General features: G+C 34.2%; 3 protein-coding genes across 5 annotated transcripts; 1 reads left to right on the forward strand and 2 right to left on the reverse strand.

Moving 5' to 3' along the window:
* The first annotated feature begins 196 nt into the window (after positions 1-196).
* Positions 197-11,031, forward strand: melt (ventricular zone expressed PH domain-containing protein melted). 2 transcript variants are annotated; one of them, XM_090105206.1, is made up of 13 exons: positions 197-553; positions 1,747-2,001; positions 2,308-2,512; positions 3,301-3,560; positions 3,967-4,113; positions 4,512-4,669; positions 4,991-5,283; positions 5,445-5,534; positions 5,633-5,685; positions 5,846-6,272; positions 6,824-7,092; positions 8,094-8,357; positions 8,885-11,031. In XM_090105206.1, exons 1-13 carry the CDS (start codon positions 449-451, stop codon positions 9,131-9,133), a joined length of 2,775 nt encoding a protein of 924 aa, XP_089961332.1. In that variant the 5' UTR covers positions 197-448; the 3' UTR covers positions 9,134-11,031. The 2 variants fall into 2 exon arrangements, with proteins under 2 accessions (XP_089961332.1, XP_089961333.1); XM_090105207.1 differs by lacking the exon at positions 5,445-5,534.
* Positions 11,032-14,565: 3,534 nt separating this feature from the next.
* On the reverse strand, positions 14,566-15,200 carry LOC149905612 (putative dual specificity protein phosphatase DDB_G0283417). Its single transcript, XM_090105475.1, has one exon. It carries the CDS (start codon positions 15,178-15,180, stop codon positions 14,605-14,607), a length of 576 nt encoding a protein of 191 aa, XP_089961601.1. The 5' UTR covers positions 15,181-15,200; the 3' UTR covers positions 14,566-14,604.
* A 276-nt stretch (positions 15,201-15,476) lies between these two features.
* LOC149905613 (tRNA pseudouridine synthase-like 1) lies at positions 15,477-18,116 on the reverse strand. 2 transcript variants are annotated; one of them, XM_090105472.1, is made up of 6 exons: positions 17,982-18,116; positions 17,766-17,897; positions 17,330-17,539; positions 16,907-17,002; positions 16,551-16,791; positions 15,477-15,713 (listed from the first exon to the last, which is right to left on the reverse strand). In XM_090105472.1, exons 1-6 carry the CDS (start codon positions 18,029-18,031, stop codon positions 15,477-15,479), a joined length of 966 nt encoding a protein of 321 aa, XP_089961598.1. In that variant the 5' UTR covers positions 18,032-18,116. The 2 variants fall into 2 exon arrangements, with proteins under 2 accessions (XP_089961598.1, XP_089961599.1); XM_090105473.1 differs by having other exon boundaries at positions 17,995-18,111.
* Between the last annotated feature and the right edge of the window lie 1,099 nt (positions 18,117-19,215).

Below are 19,215 nucleotides of genomic sequence, written 5' to 3' on the forward strand. Positions count from 1 at the left end.
ATAAAAATTTTCTCATTCTATAGATTAAGCTATAGATATTATGAGGTATCAATGAATTTATGCGATAATTTCTTTACATCAAATCTATTGATTGAAATGTGAATATGATTATCCGATTTACTGATCATTGACCGATTGACATATGAAGTATGAACAGTCAGTCAACTTGTAATTTCGGGAATCGGAATTGATCTGAATTGATCGGAATTCGGAACAAATCGAAAGGTCTATATTTACTGAAACTTTCGCTTCTTTGATTTGGTTGTTTTATTTTTCAGTTAGAAATCGATTGCGATTTCTATTTATGTCATTTACAATTATGCATAATTTGGAACATGTTGTAAAATCTTCAAAACTAGTTTTGAGTAGGCGGTGTTGATGTGTCGAGTCAGTTGTTGTTGTGGATTGTGTGCATTTTGTGATTCCAAGTTGTTATTGAGACAGCAGTATGCACGAATTGCTGAAGCACGTGCTCACCGAGCGCGACCTGACCCGGGCGGGGGACATTTTTGCAATCCCTGACTCAGATATTGTGAACGATATAAATGAAGTCGTAAGTATTTTGCGAACTTTTTACGACAACATTGACATATACAAAGATATATAGCTATTATAGGCTTACGTGGATAAAAATAAAATATCTGCGCTTGTTTTGATTATTTATGCAATATAGAATTAACTACAATCTCTGCATGTATATGCATTCAAGTGAAAGTAGCCTTGTAAATATCCACTCTATTACCTGTTGGAATATTTCTTATTTGGCTTTGATGCATGTTAATTCAAATTGAAGTATCCATATGTTTTGATCGTTGATCAATATCAACGATCAAACTATAAAAAATTTAAAACATTATAAAAACTGCAATCAGTATTACCACATCACACAACTCATGCATTTTAATGAATTCAAATTAAGTTGTAACTTGTAAATGTCTGCATGTTTATATCATTTGTGTTTGTGCTTGATTTAAACATACTGCAATGGTTCACTGGAGAACTAGATCAATGTGTAATCTAATACATTAATATTAAACATATAATACATGTTTTGAGACATGATGACAGCAGCATGTTTTTTAGTAGCAATTCTTTCCCTATTTGTTGTAAATTACATAGGTATAATTCTTTATTTAATATTCTCATTAATAACTCAGGCCCTGGAAACGCAGACACAATATAAAATCTATTGTGTTGTGGCCCGATCAGGCCGTTCGGGGCTCAATGGGTTAATTTGGGACTACAAACCTGAAAAAAATAATTAAACCAATAAGTATATTATACTATCAAGTTAATGGAAAATTGATAGGAAATAAGTTGTTATAGAACCACTGCTGTTGTTGTCATACCACAGTTAAATGCTTGAATGGTGACATAATGCATGTTATATGTTTATGTCATCAAATGGTTATGATAAATTATAAAAATATGCAATGTTTTAAGTTATAAATAACATTATGTAATGGATAAGGCATTTCAACACACAAATGTTAATTATTTTGTATATCTATATTAATATTTTCAATGCAAGTCTTCCTGTTTGTCTGTTACGTTTTTACAGCTAAACTAAAGTATCTATTCTGATGAGATTTTTAATGAAATGCAAGTATATATTGTAGTAGATAGGGAAGCGTTTAACCACAATCTCGCCTGATGTTTTTAGCTTTTATTATTTTCCGCAAGTGGAACTTTTGACGCACAGCTATTAGAGAAATGTAGTGCTAAGGAATTATTAAATTGTTTCAGTTAAAACAGATAACAGAGATTTCATCTAGACCTGACTACATTCGTAATGACCGTGACCAGGCACTCATAGAGATATGCGTCACTCGCGTAACATCATGTATCAAAGAGACAGGCACTCTGGAGAAGTACTGTAGCGCTCTAGTGGCGTTACTTGAGTCGTGCCTTCACCATAACTTGATGCCCGTGGGTCATTTGCGAGATGACGATCCGCCGCACGCTAAAATAGCTTCCGATATTATTGCGTGTATAGTGTTGGTAAGTTGTTTATTTAATTGTGATTCATTGTGAGGAAGTTTGTGTGTTTATTGCTTTTCCTTGTAACATGATTTGCAAATTTATGTGTATAGTCAAAATATTATTTTTTATTATTGAATGATTTTTCTATGAATTTATGTAAAAGAATCTTCAGCATTTTTCCTTATCTAGTTACGCAGCAAAAGTACAATCTGTTCATTAATATTTGCTTTATACTTCTACACATAAACAGGCAGGCGATTTTATTGTTAAGAAATGCAAACTACCCTCATTAAATTCTCTATACAAAACACTTTTCTTCTTCAGGTATCATTCCCCTTACAATCCGACAAAGAGTCGAGTGGCAACGCGGAAGTTATGGAGCTATTCCTACCAGTTGCCGTGCAATTCCTGCACAAGGGCAATCGGGAGATATCACGTCACATGGCGCGATATCTCTCGCTTGCCGCGGTGCACCACGCGGTGTTGTTGAAACCACATGTTCAAACCATTATGGACTCTATTATGTCAGGTAAAAATGCCTTACTATTATTTATCTATCTATACTAATATTATAAAGAGGAAAGGTTTGTATGTATGTATGTATATATGTATGTATGGTTTTCACGCATAAACTACTGGACCGATTTTGATGAAATTTGGCACAGATAATCTTTAGACCCTGAGAAAGAACATAGGCTACCTTTTATTGCGAAATATGTACCACGGGCGAAGCCGGGGCGGACCACTAGTATACATATATAAAAATGAAACCCGTTTTCCTTGGTCACGGCATCACGCGTGAACAGGTGGACCGTTTTCGATAATTCTTTTTTTATAATATTCCGTGAAGTCCGAGGATGGTTCTAACGGAGAGCAAACGTAAACATGTACCACGGGCGAAGCCGGGGCGGACTGCTTGTATTTTATAAATGTGCAAATAACAAAAAGTAAACAACCTAAATTATCACAAAATAAATGAATAACTCCATCTGTGGCAGAAAGAGATAAACTAGACCATGATGAATGATGTATAGGAAGGATGAAGAAAGGATGTAACTTCTATTTAAAATGCCTCAGCCCCCGGAATCACAGACACAATAGAAAATCTATTTGCTTCGTGGCCCGATCGGGCCGCTCGGTGGCCAATGGGTTAAAAAAACACTATGTGATTGAAATAGTATTGGAAATGTATTTAGCTTCCATGTAATAAAAATAAATGTACGCAAGCGAAGCCATAGACGGAAAGCTAGTTTCAAATAAATAATTTTTTAAACCACATCAGTCCCCTGTTCAAAATTAGCATTTCATTTATTTTAGGAAACTACCCGCTTTGTCGAATTCTGACGAACCTATACGAAGTGTGCCCAGAACCTTTAGAAGGTCACGTGACCGCGCTTGTCGCGTTACTCCCACACGCAGAACCCGTAGAGAAGAGTTCTCTATTCGCACTGTTTGAGCAAATAGCCGCAAGACGACCGGAGGCTTTGAAAACAGCCGTGCCGCAGCTGATTTCATACTTGTGCCCTAATAACACACCGCAGAACGATCCGGGATGCATGTGTATGGATTTGCTGCAGGTATTTATGAGATTTTTGTTTGACCATTCATTCAGTCCAGTCTTTGTTTTCAATGAGAATTCAATTTTTTTTTAACTTATCATCTCTTTATATTTTATATTTATTATATGTATAGATACTACAACGCAATGGACATATCTTATTTAAAAAGTACTGTTTTTCAAAATTTATGTCTTACTACATTTTAGTTATTTTCTTTTTTCTTACCTAATTCCCCAACATTGTTAAGGTAAAACACATAAAATTAATCACTTAGCCCGCGCGACTAGAGCTACGGCGTTCGATTACTAGCAGCCGCGTGCGGCGTTGCCAGTTTACGCTTTTCACTGTGACGTTCCCTCACGAGTAACGCGTGCGGCGTTGCCAGTTTGCACCTCTACCACCTAGAACCTTACTTACCTTCTAGGTAATAGCGAGCGTGAGCGCAAGTCGTCCCTCGCTAGTTGCGGAACAAGCGGGCGCGTTGTCTCGGGCGGGTCGTGCGGCACACGCTTCGCCGCGGAGCGCTGGCCTTATTGCAACCACGCTCGCCCGTGTTGCTACTACTAGCCGGGTGAGTATCAACCTTTACAGTGGTCAAAAAGCCCTTTAAATGTTAAAAATACGTCATGTGTTGCCATTATTTTCGTAGCTAGACAGAGTCCCTTTTAAATTATACCACATTCATTTGTGATTTATTTTATTTACTTACCAGGGTGAAAGTTATCCCTTTCGATTCCTTCAGACAGCAGTTAGTTTGTTTTGAACTATTTTACACTTAACGCTACAACGATATTTTAATTTACTCCAAATCACATCACTTAAACTGGCGCTTTATAACAATACAATTTTTTTTAATTTTCATGCATACATTTATAATTATTTTTTTTATATAATACTTATGAACACTACAAACTTTTCACGTGTCACGTCAAACGAAGTACTAGTAACATATACCATATTTCACATTAGGAAAGAGCGCAAGAAGCGCTAAACTTCGTAGTGGAGAGATTACACGGTGCGGAATGGTCAGAACAAGCGGCGCTCATCCGGGAAGCGACCGCGCTGTGTAGCGCTTACCCTGCGTTATTTACTGACCGATTGCTGGCCGCGTTGAGAGCCAATCATAGGTGAGTGACGTTATCATCATCACCCTCATTCATCATCACCGTTATAGGAATAAAATTTCAATTTTTAACAATAAAAGTATTATTTTTATAAGTATTTGTATTGAAAACTTTCATATTTGAAAGTTCACGGAATAAAAAAATAGGAAAAGTATATCTTCATTTTGAATTTTACTAATATGATATAATTGTTCTAAAAGCTTTCGAGGATATAAACATAGAACTCGTAGAAGGCGGTATGTATAATTATTTTTTAAATCGTTAAAAAAAGTATGAAAGTACCCACATATTTGTATTTATTCTTATTTTTCATTATGCTTCTAGTAATCGTCCGAAATCGACTCACGGAGAGATAAATAGAACATCCGGTGGTGTGACGATTGTCAAACTAGGCGGTCAGAATTCCACAGGCAATGTTATTAGCTCTGGCACGACAACAGGGCCCTCAACTACCGCTGGGGCCCCGGCTGTGGCCCCCGGGCCCTCAGTTGTAACAACGGGGCCCACTGGCCCTGTTGGCTACACGCGGAGGGCCAAATTGGGAGACTCGAGGAGTACAGGACGCTTGCATCCGGGCCCTAATTCCCATAGAAGCATGACAAGATTGAATGTTGCTGGTAAGAAATAAATAATAAGTTATAACAGCTCATTTTGTCTCTCTGTTCACTTTCTTAAACAATCCATATTGATGCACTTCTGATGATGACTTGACTTCATAATTCCCTTTTACGTTTCTCACATACTTTCTGTGTTTTGACATTATGTAAATAAATTTTAGGTGGGTCGGTGGGTGGACTTCACAAAAGCATGACTCGACTATCATCATCACAACAAATCAACGCACAAAACGCAAACCTTCCTGCACCAGGTATAAACACAATATGGGCGTTACTTATACGTGAAAGAACACACAATACTAATAAAAATAAATAAACAGTACACTAATAATCTCAACAAATATTTCAGTACCGAACTCTAAGAGTACTGGACCAAAACCAGTTGGTGCTGCAGCAGTGTCGGTTAGTATAAAATAAATTATATTTACAAATTCACATAAACTTATCCGACTCGAAGGCCCAAAAAAAAAAAACAAAAAAAAAGCATTTTGCAAAATTTTTCGGGATACAATATTTAACTTTATAATTTTTTGTTAATGATTATTTTTATACACAATTTCAGACGGCAGGACCGACAATAATATCCGCGCCACTACAAACTCAATCGATTTCAGTGAATCCACTGATCGGTAAATCAGCTGACGGGCTAACTCCAATCACGTCCTCAGTGTCCATACAGCACTCGAACACGGCTTTGGGCCAAGTATCAGTGATTACTTCCACAAGTCCCTCTGGACCAATTTTGACACAAATTGGAACGAATTCTGTGTCCATTTCTGGCCCGGTGACAGTGACGTCACGCCGGGCTAACAACACAAGTGTTACAATGATCAATAATGACAACTCGAACCATCGGATCAGTGTGTTCGAGCCGTATCCCATGAGGGACACAGTGCAGCACTTCTGTGAGAAGCACTTGGATAAAATAAAGGCGTATATGGATAACGTGTCGTTGAGGATACCGCCACCCGCTAAGTGTACCATTGAAGGTAAGTGTTCGTGTATTTTTGTGGGTAGTTTGAAATATTGTTCATTTAAAAAGGTGACATACAATGTTGTTATTTTTGATTTGATAATAATTTCACAAATGCATGAATCGCTATTGTCTGCCCTTCTTCTTCATCTTTTTATTAACGTATTTCTCTTTTTTACATACAGTCAGCCCAAACATTGTTATTTTTATCATGGAAAAAAATCTCATTTTTAACTTATGAGCGTCTTTAGATTTATAGAACTAAACAACAATATCTATTTTCTAAGCTTAATGTTTATTGGTGTGTATCATGGATTCATGACAAATAATAAAGTAACAATGATGACGAAACCTTATCCTGAGAGGGTAGTAATCAGTACATTCATCATTATAATTTTATAAAGTTATTAATACAATGATAAGAAGTCAGTAATAACTCAGGTCTCGGAATCACATATACAATAGAAAATCTATTGTGTCGTGGACCGATCGGGCCGTTCGTGGCTCAATGGGTTAATATGATGACCAAAAGGTCTGTAATGAAACATTTACCGTTTGCTTTACCAGAGCGCCGTTCCAAAAAGCAAGCGCGTCTCCAGTTCGCGTGCGGCCGCCGCGGGCCGCACTGCCTGTACGCACGTGCGGCGTTCTCCCTCCGCACGAGAGCGCCGCGCGTGTGGATACACCTCATGTTCCTCGCGCTGCAGGCGAGACACGCGGCCGCGTTGTCTAGCCGCGACCCCACTGTGGCCAGCCTCAAGCACTGCTGGGACATTCTCAAGTGCGAGAACAAGACGTTCCTCACGCTGGTCACTAGTGCCTTCCCGGGACTCAAGGTGAGAATTTCACTTATTTAGGTAACGATGAGGCCTGAATTGGAATCATCAACGAGCAATCGCAAAATAATTAAGTATAAATCATATGCTTAAGGGTGCGTATAAAGCAAAATTACCAATCTTCTATTAGATGATACGTGTAATATTCAAGACCAAATCTAAAAAATAAAATATATATCAAACTAGATGATATGTTCAACGATTCTGTTTAATCAAAAACATAAAATATTAAAATTTACTCGATAAAAAAAAATCACCAAGTTAGCTCTAATTTTCACACTCTTACGTTTTCTACTTGACATGGTAATACTTATTATGATTTTTTTTTCATAAACAATTATATTAAAACATTTGCAAGATATTTGTCAGAGCATTTTGTGTAATTACTTTTAGTTTTGGTTTTATCTGCGATAAACCACTTTTATCGTGACAAAACCAAACGTTTATCTCGAGAAAAAAAGAGCGCCAAAAGTGGTTTATCGCAGATAAAACCAAAACTAAAAGTAATTAAACAAAATGCTCTGACAAATATCTTGCAAATGTTTTAATATAATTGTTTATGAAAAAAAAAATCATAATAAGTATTACCATGTCAAGTAGAAAACGTAAAAGTGTGAAAATTAGAGCTAACTTGGTGATTTTTTTTTATCGAGTAAATTTTAATATTTTATGTTTTTGATTAAACAGAATCGTTGAACATATCATCTAGTTTGATATATATTTTATTTTTTAGATTTGGTCTTGAATATTACACGTATCATCTAATAGAAGATTGGTAATTTTGCTTTATACGCACCCTTAAGTATGTAAAGGTAAGCATAATATCGTAGTATTCATTCATGGTTTTAAGAAACCTGTTGATAATTTTAGAAACTGTTTTTATTAGACTATAATATGTACCCGATATTTTCATTTTCAATCCAACAATACTAACATTTTATAATTACAAACGTATAAAACGTGGTACATGAAACTGATTACAATTCCTTTGCTCCACACAGGAACAAGAGATGCTAGTGAACGAACTACGCGCGGCGGGTTTCTTCGACGTGTTCGAAGTGAACGCCCAAAGCGAGCCGTCCAAAGCGACCTGGGGGTGTTTCCTCTGCAACCACCCGGAGAGGGCTGTGGGGTTCCTGGCGGCTGACGGGCAGCCGGTCATCGAGGGGCAGCTGAAGGAGAAGAAGGGCCGGTGGAGGCTGTTCAGACGCTGGCGGACAAGGTACTTCACGCTGTCCGGCGCGCATCTGTCGTGCAAGGGATCGGTGAGTGTGTTTCTGATTTCATAGACAAATTAGTTTTTGAATGCGTAAATTCATACACGTCAAAAAAAAAATGGCAAATCTGGAAAGCCGATAGTATGCATTGAGATATACATATGGAGACGACACCGCCTACATCACTTATGTTCCGCTCAACATACGCCATATGGCGTAACTGCACGCTCATTTTTTATTTGTTTTAAAGTAAAACGCATCAAATATGCCTTCGTGTGTGTTACGATATTGCACAAATAATACAAATAATACGGAAAAGTGCAAAGGAATAACTTTCATCTAACTAGATAATAATTTTTAAAACTTAGTTAGAGCAAAAAAATGGCGCACAGATTTTGTTCGTGGTGTCTCCTCCATACGTAGTAATATTATCTCAATGATAGTATGTCGATCTTTTATGTTAATTTATGTAAAGTTAAAACAGAACACTATTTCAAGTTTTATTAAAAATAGTTTTCAATAATGACAGTAAATGATAATTATTTTGATAATCATAAACAATATAAACATTACAGAGCGGCGGCGAAAGCATAGACATAAACCAGATCCGTTCAGTAAAAGTGTCACGAGGCGCGCGTAACATTCCCAAAGCGTTCGAAATCTTCACCGGAGACCAAACCCTGATCCTGAAGCCCAAAGATGGCAAGAATGCTGAAGAATGGGTCCAGTGTCTCAGTATAGCGGTAGCACACTCGCAGGCGAGAGATGCACCGGCTAAAGCCAATAGTCTACCAGCCAGGGGACTGACGCTCAAGAGCTTTTGAGTTTGTGAGGTAAAAACATTCAAATTGACACCTTATTCCGTGGCAGAAGTGATCAAATTGTGTAGGCTCAACTCTGCCGTTTACCGCCTACCGGCCAGGGGACTGACGCTCAAGAGCTTTTGAGTTAGTGAGGTAAAAACATTCAAATTAACACCTTATTCCGTGGTAGTTAGTAATGATCAAAGTCTATTGTTTAAGCTCAATAGAAAACTCTAAGAGTAGGCAGAGTTTTGCGACAGGCAATTTTTGAGCGCGATTCTGATTTGTTTATTGTATGAATGATTTTGAGTAGCCATTATTAGACATAAAAGTTGTGAATGTGGCTATTCTAGTAAACTGTCGAAAAGTGGCAATTTTTAAGGGTAATTGCGACAATGTTGAGTTTTAAAATAATTAAGTGCCTTATAAAATTATGTAGCGGATATGTTTTTGAGAATAGATTGTCGTGTTTTATCTCTTTCGTTCTGAGATAATTTATTACAAAAAAAATGTGTGCGTGTACTAGAGTACACACGTAAGAAGTGAAACTTCTTTATGACCTTATTTTTCAAAAAATAATTTACTATATGCATATGCAACTTTACAGAAATACGTCAATCAGGCGTGGTAGGGATAAAAACAAGATGGCGCGTAACGAAAAAATGTTACACAAAATTTTTTTCCAACCCCGATAAAGAAGTTTCACTTCAAAAAAATTTTACGAAGCGTTATAATAACTCTGAGAAATTATGTTTGGAAGCGTTTTTAGGAATTGTTGAGATTCTAGCTGATAATATTTTTAAAATTTTAAATCGGCTTGTACTTAATTACATATTTGTCAAGATTATATCTTATTTTATTGAATTGACAAGATTTTTCAATTATTTAATTACCACTTGCGTCACGTTTCAATGAGTTGATTAAATTCTAGATAAGTATAGAGTTAAATTTTATTAATTGAACTTTGTTTTCCAATGTAAATCGACTTTCAAAACTTTTTTCGTATGATTTTATTGAGTTGGTTATATTTTTATAGTACCTATTTTCGAAAAAAACTTACATTTTATTCACAATTGATGTGTTAAATTTAATGTAGATTTAAGGTTATTTCGCTTTGAGGAATTTTAAAATTCGTTTTTATAAAAATTTTCCCTTGTATCTTAATTGAATATTATTTTACTTGGAATAATTTGGATCATTGCATTCCCGACCAGTAGTCATTTTGTTTAATTCCCTTTATATTTAATAGTTTTGTGGTTTTAATGAAATCGTCTTAAATATTTGTATATTATGAATTATTAAATGTGTACTTAATAATCAAATTATTTTGTGATAGAAAACGTCCAATAATAATCCTGGGTTGTAACAATTTTTGACATGTTTTTTTCGTGATTAAGAAAAATTAAAAGACAATTATGTAGCAATGTGTAAAGTACAATGTTTTTAGAGGTATACATATTATATAATCGGTTAATGTTTAAGTTGTTGTTTTTAGGATACGTTAGGATTAAGTGACATATATGACATAATGTTTTAATGTTGATTATTGATAAATTTGGATTTTATTTGTATATAAGTTTTTCAGATGAGTTTTTACTGGTTGAAGACTGATGGCTGGTCATTACCAAACGTAATACTCTTGTTTATCAAACTTAACAATTGCATATTTTTGGCACAAGAGGTTTAAATTGTGATCATTTGTGTCTCATTTATTTAACAGAACACAACATGCTTAAAATCGATAATTTTAATAAGAATTATAGTTCGAATGTGAAAAATTTTTGAATTCTAAGAGATGTTGTCTCAAATATCCAAATATAGGTACTTACAACAATGTTAAGTCGATTTAATATATTTTACATAGCAATACCTGACATTAATATTAGAGGATTATTATTAATAATAAATAATCAGGTAACATTAATTACCGAGGTAAAAAACCAAATAAAAATAATCAATTTTTATTTAGACTATCGGATATTACGACATGTAAATTATAAATTTTAATGAAATCATTATGTAGGTTCTTACCATAAGTTTGATACTTATTTAAGTAGGTATATTGTATTGCCATATTCCTGCAATAACGTAGTTTTACGATTCTTACAAGAAGTAACTAATCGTTCGACATTAAATATTTTAGTCAGTATCCTGTCTCTCGAGATATTCGACAAAAAGGAAGGAATAATTTGGAAAATCCAAAAGTGCACGCCTCATAATTTTTTTTTAATAAATATTTATTAATTATTATTTTTGTTTATTTAATAACAATTAAACCACATCGAATCAGACCCTGAAAAATGAAAGGGTTCTATTCCTGAGCATACTCAAGCGTAAGAGAAAAGAAAGTATTTCGGTCGCTATCGTGTTAACAAGAAAAAGGATCCGCACATACAGACACACGGACGTCCAAGACAGAACTTTTTTAAACTGTTTTTTAACTAGTTTAAATAACAAAAATGACATCAAAAATATCATGAACGTTAAAAATAGTGTTTTTTCTTAATATGTGTGTGTATGTATTATCTTACAAGTGCAATGTATGATACATAAAGACATTTTAAGTTTGAAAAATCAGATGTTTTGCGCGAAGTGACAGTAGTACCCACCTCAACGCTTCGCTTATGAGGCGTGCAATAGATTAACAAACTTAACCTAAAATATGGGTTAAGTATATAAAATTAAAAATGTATGGCACTGCCAAAAAATCGATTAACGATCATTTTATGATAAAAAATGGAAAGATAGGGTAATTTTGACATTGTTGAACACTGACGCGAATCTGCGAATCTTCCATAAATTAATCAGTTTGAACGGACATAAGCACATTTATGTACTTATAAAAATAACTTTATCTTTTATAGAAAAGGATTTTATTGAACTCCTCACCAGTAGAATAGTTCTCTTCGTTTAAATTTACATTTGTTTTTGTGGTTTATACTTATTGTAATTTCCATTTTGCTCAAAACAAATACATTGTGTTTACTGTTTACCTACGTTGTTCTTAATGTTTTAATAATCCGTATTCCTGCATATTATAATGAGTTAGAGCGTTCTAATAATTTGTATTTTTTACCATAATAAACAATGCACATATAAAAATAAACTGTTTATGGTCATTGAGATAATATTACTTCGTATGGAGGAGACACCACGAACAAAATCTGTGCGCCATTTTTTTGCTCTAACTAAGTTTTAAAAATTATTATCTAGTTAGGTACTTACCGATGAAAGTTATTCCTTTGCACTTTTCCGTATTATTTGTGCAATATCGTAACACACACGAAGGCATATTTGATGCGTTTCACTTTAAAACAAATAAAAAATGAGCGTGCAGTTACGCCATATGGCGTATGTAGAGCGGAACATAAGTGATGTAGGCGGTGTCGTCTCCATATGTATATCTCAATGTTTATGGTTTCGTTTTTCTTATCAATATTATTCTAACCATTTCTAATTTTATACAAACCCACCGTAAATAATGACCGGTAAATTATTTATCAAATACTTAAGACGCTGTCCAGTTGCATACGTCCATAGACTATAGACTTAAAAAGCGCGGCAAAATCAATTTCATGTACTTATGAATTGGTGCTATTTAAAAAATTGTACCTTATAGAGCGCTTCCAATGCGGTGTTATAGATTTTAGATTATATTATAAGGTTTTAATGTTTTACATACTTGTTTCGTGTATCTTTATAATATATTATCAACTTTTTCAATAAAGAACTGTGTGAAGTAAAGAAATAAGAATGATTTCAAATTATTAAGATACTTATAGATTGTTACAATCACAGACATGTATCAAGATAGACTAAGCGAGTGTATGTACTTCCCGTGTCCAAACTATGTTAATGAAACTTACTTGACGCTGGCCTACACTCAGTCCGCGCTTGCAGTTCGCCAAGGAAAGACGTGAAGCTGAATAAAGTAAAATACCGAATTGCGCCGTTATAAACTGTAGAAACTCCACAGCTGTGAGTGGCCGAGTTAGCAGAGATGTTTCCTTCCACCGGTAAGTAATTTTCTAATCAGAATATGCACTATTTATTTTAAAATCAAATAAAGAATATCTGTGGAAAACGATCGTGACAAACACGGATACCAAATCATACGAAATGATTCGGAATACATTGCGGCTTTTACTTGGCACGGTAAAGATCGAGTCGTATGATAACAAGCAATGAATAGCGTCTTCTCATTTTTCTGTCCAATTTTGTGGTTAGTGATGTTCATTTGATGCAACAGTTCTCGATTCTAATCGATTTTATAATCGAACAGAAAAATGATAATTTGAAGGAGCAATTTTTCAGAAAAAAAGGCATAGATTTTTTTGTCATTTAATACGACTTGACCTAGAACTTTTAAGTATTTTAATACAAAGGTACTCAAAATAAATATTATGACATGGACGCCATTAGTTAAAGTGTCATCTTGGGAGGTTTTAAGAAAACTCCTTATTGCTTAGACTATGTTTGTTTTTTCAGTTTTCCAAGTAACCCGAACATAAAAGAAAAATGGATTGATGCAACGGGACATAAAGATTGATTGATTAACAGTTTCATTACTTTCTTTCGATGACCTCTCTAGTACGTAGTACACGGTAACTCAATGGGCATATGTAAGAAAAAGCTAAAACACATTAGTTTACTTGTTAGAATATTAAAAGGTTTATAAATTTATTTTATCATTCCTCTGTCTATGGTAATTATCATTTTTCTGTCTTGAATCGATTTAGTAATCGATTACGATTCATTTATTTAATTACCTCTTAGACATAGATCTAGTTTGATCTGATTTCTTTCGATTTACTTCGATGGGATAGGACGATACTAGAATCGCCGCGCGAGTGGCGTCCTAATCGATTTAGCGTAAAATGAAATTACCATCACTAAAAAGCGCTCGTGACGTCATAACGCGTCAAGGTCAGTACAAAAAATATGACACGCTTGGTTTTCATACAGATCGCGGTACTTGCGTAGTCTATCTATGTCTGTGGTTACAATGAACGACCTAATGTAAATAATAAATTTATTTGTAGTTCTATTGTAATTATACGAATTGCTTAGTCCGAAGCATTGCGGGACTACACACACTATCTTGTGAATGCATGAGAACAATTTTGTAAACTTAGGACTAAACAAGAGTATAATTATTATTACTTATCTAACAAATTGTTGTTTACTGAAAAATCTCCACTACCGCAAGTGCGTGAAACAATAAGACCTCATACAGTGCTATCGCCTCATATATAATAATGGTGTTTGTACTTATTGCCTTATTTATTAGAGAATAAAGTTTTGTTTCAAATACTTGTATTTTTTATTTCATTCACATTATGTCTCACTGAAGGAAGAAACTATGAAATTTTTACTATAAGTAAAAAAAAAATGGGCAGGCCATAAACAAAAAAGAAGAAGAAGTAAAAAAAACAATATAATATTATGTTAGTGTTTATTTGTATATTACAAAATATATTTTATTAAAAAAATCATATACATTCGCCTGGTTTTAAGCAAATTAATTGCTTTCTAAATCCATCATTAGGCTGTATTGCTGGCCTTTTACTTTTAACTAAATTGTAAGCATTTTCATAACTCATTAACTCATAGTGCATTAAATAAGCTATGGTAACCATAGAGGTTCGCGACACGCCCGCATTACAATGGATGAGAACATTTTCTCTATTATCTATGGCATTTTTTACAAATGGTAAACAATCTTTCAATGCAAACTTAATGTTAGATTCAGGCAAATCTAATATATTAACAAATTTATTATCAACGTCAACATTAACTTCAATACCTAAACTTAACACATGTTTTATATTGTAGGTCTTTAAAATACTATTGACTGCACAATCTTGGGAACCAATGTACAAATGATCTATTATAAGTACAGGTATGTCATCTGGTTTAGTATCTACTACAAAACCATAGACATTTTCATTCAGTTGCGTTAGCTCTTGGCCTATTTCAATATACCTCTTTCCATCAACTTTAGTTATGATGGTTTCTGTTTCTTTCAGTTTCTCTTTCTGTTTACGTAATTCACTTAAGAAACTCATTCTTATTGATAACAAGTATTTATTTTCTAAGTAAAAAAAAATGTGTGCATGTACTAGTGTACACACGTAAGAAGTGAAACTTCTTTATAACCTTATTTTTCAAAAAATAATTTACTTTATGCAACTTGACAGAAATACGTCGAATCACGCGTGGTAGGGATAAGAACAAGATGGCGCGTAACGAAAAAATGTTACACTAAATTTTTTTCCAACCCCGATAAAGAAGTTTCACTTCAATAAAAATGCAACAATGATAATAACTATTTTTGGTTTATAATCACTTTTAAGTTAATTCACTATTCTTCATCAGTCACTTGTTCACTTGTTTTACACTTTTCACTTATTGTTTGTTCATTAAACACAAGATCTTCTGGCTTATATTCAACATCACATAGATACAAGCCATGTGGTGGTATGGATTGTATGAAGGTGTGCCACGAGTGCTTTGAAGGCACCTGGAGCATCACCTTGATCTCCTCTGGTGGGAGCTTACCGATAGCCACAGATATGAGACTTCCGACCATGCGACGGATCTAGAATATTGGATGATAGTAAGTAATTTAATGTGCTTTCTACAATTTAGTTGTGTTGTGTAGTAGTAGTGTTAGTAAAATAAAATAGAAAAAATAATTTGGAAAATCCAAAAGTGCACGCCTCATAATTTTTTTTAATAAATATTTATTAATTATTATTTTTGTTTATTTAATAACAATTAAACCACATCGAATCAGACCCTGAAAAATGAAAGGGTTCTATTCCTGAGCATACTCAAGCGTAAGAGAAAAAAAAAGACTCGATTAGTAAAGTATTTCGGTCGCTATCGTGATAACAAGAAAAAGGATCCGCACATACAGACACACGGACGTCCAAGACAGAACTTTTTTAAACTGTTTTTTAACTAGTTTAAATAACAAAAATGACATCAAAAATATCATGAACGTTAAAAATAGTGTTTTTTCTTAATATGTGTGTGTATGTATTATCTTACAAGTGCAATGTATGATACATAAAGACATTTTAAGTTTGAAAAATCAGATGTTTTGCGCGAAGTGACAGTAGTACCCACCTCAACGCTTCGCTTATGAGGCGTGCAATTGAATCTAATGTGTATGACACATCAATTTACTGTAAAAAAAGGAGCGTGTGTGCCGAGCATACGTGTCAGAAGTGAAACTTATTTGGCAAGATTCAAAGATACCAAAATCGTCGCATTACTCCATGACGTGACGGTATTGCCATGACGCGACCTTGAAATTGTATTCAACGCGCCTAAAGAAGTTTCACTTCAAGATGCACGACATAATATAATATTATTTCCAATAAAAATTTTAACCTTACTTATTCTTACTTCTAGATTGAAAAATACATACCTGATTATGAACAAAACCTCTCCCCCTTATCACTATATCCCAGTAATCCAAAATATTATCTTTTAAATCAGTGCAGGATGTCACACAAGGTGCTCCTGGCCTGACATCTATTGAATAAATAAGTCTCCTGTTTTGTTTGTTTTGCAATGATTTATCAAATTTCTTGAATGTCGTAAAATCGTGAAACCCAACAAAATATTTGGCACCCTCTTTGAATCGCTCTATGTCAAAATTGTTTATTCTGAAAAAGTATTGAAGGGTTAAATCAAGAAAGGTTGCATTTTTGTTGCTTTTCAAACAAGTTGGGTACTATTGAAATATGTAATATACTAGATGAAAAGGTATTTGCAAAGTACCTTATAAAATAACACCTCTTCCACTCCTCTATAGGTACATGTTGAAATATAGATTCATTTTCTGGTAATTCTACGCCTGGCTTGGGTACTGCAAATCTGTAAATGAAAATATACTCTCATATTTTGCTTACTCTTAAAATGTCTATAATATAAAATATATCAAAGCGTGGTTCAAAATACTTTAACAATTTAATATAAGTATTATAGAAAATTTTCTTATCTGTACTAATATAATATTACAAAGCTAAGAGTTTGTTTGTTTGTTTGAACGCACTAATCTCAGGAACTATTGGTCAGATTTGAAATAACTCATCATTTATCGAGGAAGGCTATAGGCTATAGGCTAACAGGAGTGGAGCACTGCGGGTAAAACCGCAGGGCACAGCTAGTTACAAATAAAATACTGAATAAAACCTGTATTACCTGTATAAATAAGTCCTACTGACAGCATTAAATCTAGCACTGAAGTCGTCATTTACTCTTAGTGTATTCTTCACAATAATACTTAACTGATGTATGAGAAAAAACTTATTTAATTCATAGGTAATGAAATGTGGGTCATATACTTTTGGTCCGGGCCTTTCTAAGTCAACATGTGCTGTTGAGTTTAGAGCATGGACTCCCCCATCTGTACTGTAGAAAAAAGAGCATTATTGTATCAGTATATAATAGGAAAGGATTAATTTCTAAAAATTTCCTACCAGGATTGATACAAAGATTTTGAACTAGACAGCAGTATGGAAAGAGGTTAGGAATATATTTAGTGGTTTTATACAAATTCTTCTTTGGAAGGTAAGTATTACGGGTAAGGTACAGTGTCATATTTTTTGTGTAATATTATGTATGTGAAATAAATTACCGGCTCGAGAGCTGAAGTAAAGGATAATTTAGTGGCCTGAGCTGTTTTTGTATAGCAATTTCCATTATACCCTGGACGCTTTCCGGATCAGGATAATTTCGGCCTTCCTTAATCCATAGTTTCTCAGCCGCCCTGTTAATTATTATGTTGTTTAAATAAACATAATATTGTTACATAGATATCGGCTAAAACATAATATAATGTAAAAAAACGGACCTAAATCTTGTACCTATGTATGAAAAATATGTTAAGTAACGTGCTCTCATTATTTATTTTCAATGGAAAATACAAAAATCATTCATAAAACTTCGTAAACAAATATTTTATCAGTAATCAGTGAGAAATACGCTAATCGCTATTGTGATGTGAACTCAAGTCATTGTCAAAATCAGCTGTTCATTGAAGGGTGTATTCCGTTATGCACTGCGACCACTGTAATAGCGGCAGTACACATGGGGCCAAGGCGTTGGGCCAACGTGTTGGGAAAAAATGAAGGATATCAAGATTCCTGTTCACACATTGGCGTACTGATCATTCTGCATTGGCGCTTCAAAGATGGACGTAGTCCGTAGAAGTTCTTGCAGCCGCGGCAATTTATTTATATACAGTGCGTTTAATTATTACGTACATGTGCATCAATAACAATGAGTGCAGTACTCTGCCGTCTGCGATGATACCATTTTCCAATCTCTATTGTCCTTTTTTTATAACTGTATAAATAAAACATTATTATGTTTAGATTTTTTCAAATGTTTAAAATGTGTACATTTTACATTTAATTTAATTTTAACTACCTATAAAACGAAACTTTAAAGATTAGATTTTAGATATTATTTTATTAAATGATAATATTATTTATGTAATAAGGCACAATTTGATCAAAATCATGCTCATTGTATATTGTTATTTAATTTTTAAGAACCAGTAACTTTTTAATACTATTTTACTCACTTTATAAATATATTCATTTTTTTATCGCATTGTATAAAAGTTAGATAAGAAAAACATCTAGAATAATATAATAAATAGAAAAAAGAACATCTAATTTATTGAGTCATATGGTTTTATTTTTGTGTAGTTCATGCCGTGGATTCCAAATTATTCCTTCATGTCGATACAATTATACGAATTGTAAAACCTCGGCGCCGCCATCGCTATAATCGGAACATGGTTAAACGTAAATTTCATTGACGCGCAACGATACTGTCTCCGCTGACGAGTAACAACGAACTGAACAAGACACCAACGTGTGAACGCTGTTTGCGGAGCGCGCCAAGATCCTTTGATGTGTGCACAAAAAACCGACAACATTCGGTTGGCCTGCCAATATTGGCGCCAACTAGGCTAATGAAGCCAACATACCGCCAAGTAGCTCTCTACACGTTGGCCCAACCCGTTGGCCCAACACGTTGGGCCCATGTGTACTGCCACCATAAGGTGTGACGTCAAT

The sequence above is a fragment of the Colias eurytheme genome, chromosome 9 (assembly GCF_061535395.1).
Source record: "Colias eurytheme isolate Ceu_HAF_F1 chromosome 9, ilColEury1 Martin Lab GWU primary, whole genome shotgun sequence".
In the NCBI taxonomy this organism is placed as follows: domain Eukaryota; kingdom Metazoa; phylum Arthropoda; class Insecta; order Lepidoptera; family Pieridae; genus Colias; species Colias eurytheme.